This window comes from Nicotiana attenuata, unplaced genomic scaffold, assembly GCF_001879085.1.
Source record: "Nicotiana attenuata strain UT unplaced genomic scaffold, NIATTr2, whole genome shotgun sequence".
Classification (NCBI taxonomy): domain Eukaryota; kingdom Viridiplantae; phylum Streptophyta; class Magnoliopsida; order Solanales; family Solanaceae; genus Nicotiana; species Nicotiana attenuata.
In genome coordinates, this window is record NW_017671926.1 from 215,549 (window position 1) to 227,873 (window position 12,325).

The 12,325-nt window shown below is 37.2% G+C and overlaps 1 protein-coding gene across 2 annotated transcripts; it reads left to right on the top strand.

Annotated features, from left to right (window-relative positions):
• The first annotated feature begins 419 nt into the window (after nucleotides 1-419).
• On the top strand, nucleotides 420-9,799 carry LOC109210913 (light-inducible protein CPRF2-like). 2 transcript variants are annotated; one of them, XM_019374393.1, is made up of 6 exons: nucleotides 420-913; nucleotides 1,013-1,112; nucleotides 4,700-4,907; nucleotides 7,701-7,776; nucleotides 8,178-8,303; nucleotides 9,240-9,799. In XM_019374393.1, exons 1-6 carry the CDS (start codon nucleotides 530-532, stop codon nucleotides 9,636-9,638), a joined length of 1,293 nt encoding a protein of 430 aa, XP_019229938.1. In that variant the 5' UTR covers nucleotides 420-529; the 3' UTR covers nucleotides 9,639-9,799. The 2 variants fall into 2 exon arrangements, with proteins under 2 accessions (XP_019229938.1, XP_019229939.1); XM_019374394.1 differs by having other exon boundaries at nucleotides 421-913; nucleotides 4,703-4,907.
• The last annotated feature ends 2,526 nt before the right edge of the window (nucleotides 9,800-12,325 follow it).

Sequence of the window (12,325 nt, forward strand, 5' to 3'; positions counted from 1 at the left end):
AAAGCTTCTACTCAACTGGGTAGAGTGTCGTGCTGATAACGTGTTATGAACAATAAAAGAAGAGGAAGAATATTGCAGAGAAAAGTAGGGAGAGAATTCTTATTGAATTTTGGGATGAATTACAATGGAATAGAACCCTCTATTTATAGGGAGAGAGTGACTTAGCTACCAAGTAATAAACCCTAGAATCTCTCTAAATATAGACATTCACCATAAATAAAATTCTATTTATAACAATCCTAAAAATATACACTTTGTATCTAATATTTTGGTGTCACTTGCAGATATAACTTTTTTATTATCGTATGCACATAACTTAGCACGTTTGAATTACCTTTGGTAAACCTGTGATGTGATAAAACTTGTTTTTTGAATATAAATAAAAATAAAAACTGTCCCCCGTTTTACTACAGCTTACATACAGGTAGAAGATACAGACAGCATAGATATATCAGAATTAGAGCTCAGATTTAGCAATTCACCTCTTTGTCTAAAAGTCTGATCTCTCTCTTCAAATCAGAGAGAGAGAATGGACAGTGTGTTTTCTGTGGACGACATTGCAGATCAGCTGTGGTCATCGCCGCCGCCGATGCGTTTGTCTCATGAATTGGATTCATCTTCCACCACGTCGTCATCGAAGATGATGAACAGGAGCTCGTCGGAATGGGCTTTTCAGCGATTCCTTCAAGAGGCCACAGCCGCCGACACTACTACTTCCTCGTCTTCTTCGCAGCAGATCAAGGATCAGACGCTTAGTCAGAATTTAATCGCTGATCAACCGAAGCCGCCTATGTCCAATACGGCATCGTTTGGCTCCGAACCTCCTCCAAATATTCCGATTGATTCCGATGAATACCAAGCTGTCCTCAAAAAACGCCTTGATTTGGCTTGCGCCGCCTTCGCTTTGACTCGTGTAATTTTTTTCTTTTGGGCTTGCTGTTATGTTATTTTGTATTTTGCTTTTCTCCACATTTAGGATTAATCAAATTGTAAATTGCAATTTTATCCTCAGGCAAACTGTGTAAAACCTCAAGATTCAGTTTCTTTGCCATCCGAAAAAGGATCACTGTCGGCTACTGCATCACAATCTGGATCTCAGGTTCCTCCAAAAGGTTAGGGTTAACAATTAAACTGAATATATTGTTTTTCCTTGTTTTTTATTCAAAATTTATGAATCGCCTTGGTTTTCAGATGCTGGTGTCTTACGCAGGAAATTTCTAGTATTGTTGCTTACTCTTGTTCATAAAAAAATTATGAAATTAACATATAGGCGTTTCACTATTCATTAGACCTGTGTCATTACACTTGTTAACCATTTGGAGGACTTTTGAGGAAGGGTGTTAAACTTTTTTTGGAGAAGCAGTTTTGTAAGAAAGAAAAATATGTTTGTCCATTATAATTTTCTTTTTTCTTTTGACGAGTTGTGTGTGTAACTGAGATTTTAAATGAAAAGCACTTTCAATGCTGTTCATCATTGATCTTTTCTTTTTCTTTCCCGAAAAGATCACCTTTGCAAAAACTTGAGCAAACATGTTTTTCGAAAAAAAATTCAGAAAATTCCGAAAAGCTTTTCACGAACAGGACATCCTGAAGCAAGCCTTTATTGGGAAGGAGGTTCAGCAGGACACAAGAGAGTAGCCATACCTTTCAAGCTAGCATAGATATCAATGGGAGATCAAACAAATGATTCAGGCAATAGCATGAAAGAAGTCTTACTAAAATAAAGAAGCAGATGAAGCATCGGGTCACTTTTCTCTTACCAAGCTTGCAAGACCATAACAAAGTATTATATTCGGTGAAATGGTAGTATCTAAATGGACCTGTGTCCATCATTCGTGCAATAACTACAGTGCATTGAAAATGTAAGAGGCATAATATTGTTGACCATTAAAACACGTTTCAATTAACAATGAGTGCAACCAAACATAATATACGTGCTTATAGATAACAGGGAGAAATAAAATCTGGTTTGGACCTCTCTTTTGAACATTCTAAATGATTTTTGTGCTCTTCTTTAGTGTGTCTGCCGAGTGAGTTTCTTGCATTACCAATTCTTGCTTGACTTACCCTGATGGCTTGTCAACATTCTATTAGTTGAAGGGAGCATGTGCCTGTTGTAGTCTCCACTCCTATCAACCAGTCCAGGTTTTGCTAGTGTGTAAGGCCTCATGACTTTCATATGATAAAACACTGTGCAAATACTATGCATTTCAGTATTTTGTTGTTGTCACGATACGTCGATCCCAAATCCCACCTAGTCGTGATGACATCTAAACCTCAACATGCCGGGTAAGCCAAACAATGAATAGTACAACTCAAATGAAAGATCATCAATAATCAATAAAGAAGATGGCTGAATTCCATACAAAAGCTCAAAGATTTGTAGCACAAGTCATGAGTGACTAAGATTAAAAATACAACTCTGGTACGAACAACTAATGCAACATCTGTTTGAAATTTACATAAACAAAAACATAAGTCCTGAACTACCATGAAAAAATGGCAATTTGAATCTGGATCACAACTGCATCTTCAATGCTAGCCTTCGGCATCCATATCAGCTCAGCTCCAAGTTTTACACGCAAGGTGCAGAAGTGTAGTATGAATACAACCGACCCTATGTACTCAGTATGTATTCTGACAAACATCAATGAAGTAGTGACTATGTTTTAAGTCCAAAGATACTCACTATACTTACCCTGTACAACTCAATAATATATACATGTACACTACAACAATATCGAAATCTACGCCTTAAGTACAGATAAGGCCATCGGTGCACATGGAGAGGATATGCACAAGCATTGTAACAAAGCTAAGAATTCAGCATGTAGAGCAGATACGCATTCGATATCAATTAACTCGTCAACAATTGCATATAGAAAAGATATGCGCATGTTTCGTACCAGTTTAATAGCTCAGCATTTAAAGAAGATATGCACAGGTTTTGTACCAGTTTAACAGCTCAACATACTGAGAAAATATGCGCCTAATATCATTAACTCTTCAACAATTGCATATAGAGAAGACATGCACAAATAAGCAAGTTAAGTTACCCAAGTTAACATATAAAGAAGATATGTACTGTGAATCAATTCATCAAGCGGCATATGGAGATGATATGCATAAAAGGCATGTATACTTGGTAGCTAGCCTATAGAGAAGATATGCTGTAAAAATCATGTTTACATCCAAGGAGTTTGCTGTCATGCCCCGAAACCGGGATGGGACGTGATGGCACTCAACGTTGCTTACTCATCGAGCAAGCCCTGTTCTATCTAACTGTGAGTGTTGATAAGGTTAATAAATCAAACCAAATACAAATAACTCTTATGTTATATAGATCTAAAACAAAATAACACTTTATTTTGTATACCACTTTATTCCCTCTCATGCACCCCAAAGTACCTCAAACCGAAATGCCCGCTTCGAAGAGACCTTCTTTGAATCCGAAGTTGTTTCTTTCACCTTTCTAATAATGCAATGTAGTATAAATAATGATAAAAGAAATACTGCAAGTCTCGGCACCATCCGATGCAAATCTCAGATCATAGCCATATACAGATCCGGGAACCCTTAGATATAACATATGAATCTCGAACCCATTAGAGTCCTCGAGAGGTGTCCACTCTGCTATAATCTCTGATGTACATCCAATTCACGCCGAACGACTAGTGCTCCGCCAGTACACGAATATCCAAAAAGAGGCAACCAAGCGAATCCCTTTCCTTGCACACTGCATTTACATTGAATATCAAACCTGAGTCATTCCACAACCTTCATATACCAATAAAGCATATTACATCATGCATCCAACAAATCTCTTGCTCGAATCATCCTCTTCAAGTCATAACTGATCCACAAGTGCGCCTTAGTCCAAAAACTAATATAACACATGACCATGCGATCCAATCGTCAATAGTAGACTCCGCACTTGGCTCGAAGCCACAAAACACATCATTTGATATCCCACAATACTCTTCTTTCTTAGTTGCCAGTGTCTCGCCTATTACTCAGCTAAATTCATCATAGGCGCATGTAGTACTAGTAAAACACACTCCAAGTTATCTGCCGATGCTTACTCATCCTCATGGAGGCCAACTTCCTCAAGCGATACGAGCTCTAATCGTCGCACATGTATGCCACTAGATAGAAGGAAAACTCTTCATAGAACCTCATAAGAATCACACAACCTCAAATAGATTGACTTGACTATCATATTTATGCTGAGTGTGTGTTATTCCAGTACTTATATTCTTCTATTGATTGTAATATATAAAGTTGTTAGAATAAAACTTGTTTTCCTCTACAAAGGACAATACCCTAACATTATATTTTCCTCAAATTATGGTTCATGCACTAAGAACCCTATAGATCTGTGAAGTCCATCCGCGGAGGGAGGGACCAAAAACATATCAAAATTAATTGAATGCCAAATACACTTAGTTATATATTACAAAAACCAAAATTGCAAATTTTCAATAATTAAAGACCAGAAATCCAAGTCTATGATTTTTTATCCAAGAATACAAGGATGTCATCAGCACCAAAGCATGTTATGCACTACACATAAATAAGATGATTAATGAACATAGATATCCATTTAATCCAGGGAAAGAGACATTGCATGTTGCTGTATGATTTACGTTTAACAAGGTTGTATCTTCATTCTTTAGTTTCCTTTTTTTTATTGGTGCAGCAGGATTTGGACAGGAATTGGCAAAAGTTCAAGATAAGGATGCTGATGAGCCAGTTGGAATACCCCCCTTGCCTGCAGTGCAGAAGAAACCTGGGATCCAGGTAAGATCAACAACAAGTGGTTCATCTGGGGAGCAATCAGATGATGATGACGCTGAAGGAGAAACAACTCAATCAACAGATCCAACTGATGTGAAACGAGTGAGGAGGTAATACAGTTTGCAACTTCATTTTTGTCACGTCCCAAATTATCCCATAGACGTGATTGACACCTAGCTAATACCACCCGCCTAGCGAACCAACTCCTTACGCTTAACCATTTATATACAAAATTGAAAAATAATATGTACAAGTCCAAACACATGAATAATTATTAAATAGGAAATATTATCTAACCAAATCCATGTTCGATTTATCCAGAATCTTTTGATTTCTCCTCTTTGCCGATTGTTTTCTTTCCATGCCTTACACGTGGTTTAAATTTTAGTGAAGGCCAATGTTTTTTCTAGCTTTCTAATTAATACTTTTAGTTATCAATAATTTCACCATCTCCAAAATATTTATTGTTGGAGACTAGAGTTGTTGAAGTTGTTTGAATTTGAGAAAGGAGTTAAAGTATCTGATAAGACCTTGTGGATGGACACATCATTTTTGTCTGTTAGAGTTTCGGTAGGTTTGTTAGCGATCTTTGTTGTATTCACATTGGTGTTTTGCATAGTTTTGTGTTATTGTCCTTTCACTTATTTGTTGTGGTTATTTTCTTTCTGGTATCTTTTATTGTTATATGTCTTTTTGCTTTTTTCTTTTCTGATATTATTGCCTTTCCTGTTGAGCCGAGAGTCTCCTGGAAACAGCCTCTCTGCCCTTTTCGGGGTAGGGGTAAGGTCTGCGTACACTCTATTCTCCCCAGACTCCACTAGTGGGATTTTACTGGGTATGTTGTTCTTTGTTGTTGTTCTGGACATTGAAGAGTACAATGCTGAGGCAACCTCATTATTAAATCTTGACGGCCTCTGTCTTACTGTGTGAAATTCCCCATTATACACTCTTCCAATAACTTTCATATAAGACAGGTCATTTTCAGTGAATTGCTTTATGTAGTGAGTGTTCATATGAAGGCAAGATATTGCAGAGTTGTTACATTTTCCTTTACATTTTTCTGATAGGTAAGTTGTCTTTATCATTGCATCCTCATATGTTGTGGCAACATTGTTACATTGTCCTCTACTAATTTTCTGATTGGTAAATGGCCCTTATCGTTGCATCCTCAGTTATTGTATATTAAAACAAGAAAAATGCCATGCACCGGTCCCTGTAAGTTACTGGTCTACAGTTCAAGTGGAAGGCTTAGAGTAAATGGACGTACAGATACTTTTTGGCCTTTCCAAAAGCCTAAAAGCTTCGAAGTTCAGTTAGGATGTTCTTGGGTTGAAGGAGGACTGGTTCTCCATCTCAGAGAACACAGAATCAAACTACCAATTGCAGTTGCCTCCGGACAAATGGATCTTTCTGATTTACCTCTGAAGGAAAGAGCTGAACTTCAATGAGGAAGGTGTCATTTATGACAAGATTACTATACCTTCCTTTTCAATTTAGATGACACACTTTCCTTATTAGTCCGGTTCCAAAACGAATGACACATTCTATAGTTAGAAACAATTTAACTTTAAACTTTTCATTATATCCAGTTTACCCTTAATGAGAAGCTTTTATAGCCACACAAATATCATGACCCCACTAAGCTTTTGCCCCATAAGCTTTTAGCACAACATGTTTCAAAAGTCTTCTTTTATTTCTTAAACTTTGTGCCAAGTCAAACTACCTCATCTAAATTGAAACGGAGGGAGTAGTCTGTTTTATGCAAGAACAAATAAGTCCTTAGAAAATGATATGGTGTTAGAGGTGGAGTCATGAATATAAGTTGTTTGGATTTGATTCTGTTTAGTAATATTGTGCTAATTGACAAAACTAGCAAGGGTGTCAACCGAAAGCTTGACCTATGGAGAAACACCTTAGAGTACAAGGCTTTTAAGATTAGTAGAAGTATCGAGTACATGGACAGCAAGTTTCGTCAGCATGAGAAGAGCGAAGTTGAGGTGAGACTAGATGGAATTGCGGTGCCAAGATGCAAATAATTTAGATATCTAGGCTCGTTGTTTCAAGAAAATGGAATGATAAATGAAGATGTTACTCATATGATTAAACCAGATGATTGAAATATAGAAGTGCAACCAGGGTGTTATGTGATAGAAGGATGCTTACCAAGGTGAAAGGTAAGTTCTATAGAACAACTATAAGACCGACTATGTTATATGGTAGTGAATTTTGTGCTGCTAAAGACATATCCACAAGATGAGTTGCAGAAATGTGAATGCTAAGATGGATGTGTGGTTACACAAGATTAGATAAAATTAAAAATGATCACATTCGCTAGAAGGTGCATGAAGAACACGTTGAGGATAAACGAGAGAAGGTTGCTTGAGATGGTTTGTTTATGTCCCGCGTCGACCTACAGATGCATCGGTCTTTTGGTGTGAACTATAGTGGGAGAAGGTGTTTTGGTGTGAACTATAGTGGGATGGAAGGAAGTTGTCTCGAAAGACCTACAAATCCTTGGAATTAAAGTAGACTTGGTTAAAGATAGAGCAAAATAGAAGGAAAAAAATCCATATAGGTGATACCTATTAGTTGGGAATAGGTTTTAGACTTGGTAGAGAACTTTATCAATTTTTTTTTTAACAAATTTATCTTTTTTAGTGCACCTTTATTTTATTTTGGTTATGATGGTGATATGAGTTGAGCTAAATGAAAGAAATGAGGAATCATATTGCTGACCCCAACTTGTTTGGGATTAAGGCGTAGTAGTAGTAATTGTTGTAAAATCATGTCGAAGGTAATGAATTTATCGGGCATCCAAGAGATGAAGCTTATTGTTGGTATGTTATATTTATGTCAAATTTATCTGGTTATAATCCTAATATCTTGTGCCAACACATTGACAGAATGCTATCCAATAGAGAATCAGCTAGACGCTCCAGAAGAAGAAAGCAGGCCCATCTGACAGAATTAGAGACACAGGTATGTTTCTAGGTCATGCTTTCAGTTAAGATATACTTTAAGGGGTCGTTTGGTATGAAGGTATAAGAAGGTATAAAGGTGATATAAAAATTTAATACCATCTTAATACTCTGTTTGGTTAGCAAATCAGGTATAAGTTATCCCGGTGTTAATTTTAACACCGGGATAACTTATACCTTATAGAAGGTGGGTTAATTAGCACCGGTATAACTTATACCTTCTTCTTAGAAATTATGCAATTGTCATTCTTAATACAACATACCAAACAATGAATAAACAACTAATTCCAGCATAATTTATCCCAATATAACTTATACCGGCATAACTTATACCGGTATAAATCGTATTCCAACCAAACGACCTCTAGGACTATTCATTTAATGAAAATTTGTTCATGGCAGGTCTCTCAAGTAAGAGTAGAAAACTCCTCTTTATTGAAACGCTTTACTGACATAAGCCAGAAATACAATGAAGCAGCTGTTGATAATAGAGTATTGAAAGCAGATGTTGAGACATTGAGAGCAAAGGTAAGGCTACTTTCAGTGTTTGGAGAAGAAACGGGTTTAACAATATTCTTTTCATTTGTGTTGGAGAAAAGTAAGGTAAATATAGTTGAAAAGTATATTTTCATTGCGTTGTCATTTTTATCAATTGATCAGAAAGTTAAACTGAGTTTAAAATTCCTGTTACACTTTTGCTATCTCCTCTTTGTTCGTCATTCCATGCTTCTAGACGTTGAAATGCCTAATGTGCTTCTTAATCAAAATCTACCTGGCTTTATTTAAATTACACTTGCACACAAGCTTACCTTGTATTACTGCCACCTACTTTAGGATACCTAGCTGATATATAGCCTGTTTGGCCAAGCTTCTTTTTGGCCAAAAGTGTTTTTTTTTTTTTTTTTGCCAAAAGCATTTTGGCCAAAAATTGAGAAGTTTGGCCAAGCTTTTGGAGGGAAAAAAAGTGGTTTTGAGGAGAAGCAGAAGCAGTTTTGGAGAAGTAGAAAAAAGTAGCTTCTCTCCAAAAGCACTTTTTTGAGAAGCACTTTTGAAAAAAATACACTTAGAAGCAGTTTCTTAAAGCTTGACCAAACACTAATTGCTGCTCAGAAGTGCTTTTCAAACTAATTAGCCAAACACAAACTGCTTCTCACCAAAAGTGCTTAAAGTACTTTTGAGAAAAGCACTTTAGAAAAAAAACACTTCTCAAAATAAGCTGATTTTTGCAGCTTGGCCAAACGGGCTAATAGACTAGTGGTAGAGAAGAACCATCCCTCCGTTAATTTCTCTTTCCCCTCTACTAAATAAGAGAACCTGTAGTAGAGAGATCTCGCGCATTGGAATTTTATTTGGGGAGAAAGAAGTTGAGTTATGGTATCATCCTTCTGTTCCATTTTCTTTTCATTGTTAGTGTCCTTTTCTATTTGAAACCTGTATAACAGTCCTTCATATACGGATGTGCAGGTGAAGATGGCTGAAGAAACTGTTAAAAGAGTTACTGGGTTAAACCCGCTATTCCAAGCTATGTCTGAGATATCCACAATGATGATGCCATCTTTCACTGGCAGTCCTTTTGACTCATCAGCAGACGCTGCTGTTCCTGAACAAGATGACCCCAGACATCACTACTATCAAGCACCGGAAAATAGTCATATGCCCAATCATACTCCTAGAATGCAAAATGGTATGATAGATATTCCTTCCATGGAAAATGCACATCAGAGTTCTGCAGCAGAAGCAATCGGGGGCAATAAGATTGGCAGAACTTCTTCAATGCAGCGGGTGGCTAGCTTGGAGCATCTGCAGAAGCGCATGCGTGGAGAAGCGAGTACTTGTGGAACCCAATGCGGGAAAGAGCAATAGCGACTTAGTAAGCAGAAGAGTTAACAACTGCAAGATATTTCACATAAAAATATTGTAAAAGAATACATATCATATCACTTTGAAAAAATATATATCTTTCTTAGCATAATGAGTCTATCTGAGGCAGAAACTGACTATTCTGTATACCAATGTCTTTTTGATAGTGTGTTTACGCAAAATTCACCTTGTCGTGAAGACACCTAATCCTAACATGCTAGGTAAGCCGAATATAGAGTAATGCAACACAAGTGACAAATCAATAATAACAAGGAGTGGAATAGCTAAAATCTATATAACATCCAAATGATTGATAGTACAAGTCACGAGTCACTAAGATTTAGATTTTACAAAGGTAGTTCGAACATAAATACAACATGTGTTTGGAATATACATGAACAGAGTACGAATTCAAAGCTACTGAGGACAAATGGTAGCTATATTCGGAAAGCAGGTATATCTTTAATGATAATCTCCGTCATCCACTGTAGATCAGCTCCAGGATCCGCACGCAAAGTGCAGAAGTGTAGTATGAGTATAATCGACCATGTGCACTAAGTATGTATCCTGATTAACCTCGATAAAGCAGTGATGAGGTCTCGGTCAAGGATACTCACTGTATATATTTAACCTACACAATCAATAACATATTCGTGTACCCAGCAACAGTAACAAGGTCTAAATAGGAAAATATAAGTACCACCAACATTGCACATAGAGAAGATGTGCGCAAGTCTCTTAACAGTTCAACATATAAAGAAGGTATGCTTCAGATATCAAATAACACATCAACAATTGCATATAGAGAAGATATGCCCAAATACTATTCCAGTTCAACAACTCAGCATATATAGAAGATATGCGTCCAACATCATTAAATCATCAAACTTGCATATAGAGAAGATATGCGTAAAGTATCAAATAATCCTTCCACAATTGCATACAGAGAGGATATACTGTTGGCCCAAGTAAATGTGAAGTTTTGAAGACTGACAAAGGAACACAGACATGGACCAGGTCCATCTTGTGAAGCACAGTTATAATCAACTCAAACATGTGAGATGCACATGAAGGAGATAAACCTTACTTATCAGAAGTAATATCTCCTGATCAAGATCGAAAAGGTTGCATATTGGATAAGGAGAAAGACTCCTTACAAAAAGAGAAATACGGCTTAAGAAATGGATAGAGTTAGAGGATGAGACCAACTAGAACTCTTCCACCAAGGAAGAGTAACATCTGTATTCTAGTCAATCTCTTTTTACTAACTCCATAATATTAGTGTTGTTCTCTTTTACAGGTAACGCACATAAACAGAAGTTAAACTTGAATTGAGAGCAAAATAGCAAGACAATTGTACAAGCAATTCGTGTGTGATTCAAGCGTGCAAACGTGAAGCTACGTGAACTAGATAGAAGAACCAGTTCCAAGTGTCTATCTTTTATTCTATTTCAATTGTAGTAGGTGATTTTACATTGTACCTTTCAGCTTATCTAGAAGCAATTGTATTAGGTACTTAGAGTTTTCAAGTTAGAGTTAACTTGAAGTTGTAGCAACAGTTGAGGCTGTGTGCCACAACGAGATTAGAGTTAATCCTAGGTTTACAAAAGAGTTTTTGTAAATGCAGTTTTTGGCTCAGTGATTTTAGTGGAGAGTTTGGGAAAATACAACTGGAAGGTAGGTCGTGGTTTTTTCACCTTTTGAGCCAGGTGTTTCCACGTAAAAATCTCTGTGTTCTTTAATTTCTGCATTTATTATTCCGCAACAGTAGTAGTTGGAACACATAGAAGAATCAGGTACTTCTATAATCAAGTTAAGCGAAAATTGGGTACCACACAAATCACCCTCCCTCTTGTGTGGTATTGAAGTATAAAACATCAATTGGTATCAGAGCGGGTTATCCTTGAAGAGGTTAACACCTTAGGAACAGATCAAGATGAGTGCACCACCTGGAAACTGGGAAGGACAATCCACTGCTAGGCCTCCACACTTTAATGGCCAGTACTATTCTTGGTGAAAGAACAGGATGAGAGACCACATCATAGGAGAAGACTATAAACTTTGGGACATTGTTACTGATGGTCCCCTGGCTACTACAAAGAAGAATGCTGAAGGAGAGGATGTGCCAAAGACTAGAGCCGATTGTACTGCTGAAGATTTGAAGAAGTGGGAAAAGAATGCCAAGGCCAAGAAATGGCTTGTGTGTGGACTAGGCCTAGACTAGTACAACAGAATTCAAAGCTGTACTACTGCTAAGGAGATCTGGGACACTCTACAAGTGGCCCATGAAGGAACTCCTCAAGTAAAAAGATCAAGAGGAACACTGCTGTATTCTCAATATGAGAATTTCACCATGAAGGAAGGAGAAACCATCCAAGAGATGTACACAAGGTTCACAACACTAACAAATGAACTTAAGTCTCTTGGAAGAATTATCCTTGAAGAAGACAAGGTTGAGAAAATCCTGACAAGGGTCTTGCCAGTAACTTGGGAAAGCAAAATCACTGCTATTCAGGAATCAAAGAACATTGCTACTCTCAAGTTGGATGAGCTGATTGGAAATCTCACTGCCTATGAACTGAGAAGGAAAACCATGAAGATGGATACACCCAATAAGGAAAGAAGCCTGGCTCTCAGAATAGCTGAAGGTGCAGACTTAGAGGATAATGAAATGGCTATGATCACAAAGG

What these genes read in the sequence shown, in the direction of transcription:
- LOC109210913 (XM_019374393.1), top strand. Translation starts at nt 530, where the DNA reads ATGGACAGTGTGTTTTCTGTGGACGACATTGCAGATCAGCTGTGGTCA. An exon ending in ATCTCAGGTTCCTCCAAAAG is followed by an intron (nt 1,113 to 4,699) that starts GTTAGGGTTAAC and finishes TTATTGGTGCAG; the next exon opens with CAGGATTTGGACAGGAATTG. An exon ending in TTGAGACATTGAGAGCAAAG is followed by an intron (nt 8,304 to 9,239) that starts GTAAGGCTACTT and finishes ACGGATGTGCAG; the next exon opens with GTGAAGATGGCTGAAGAAAC.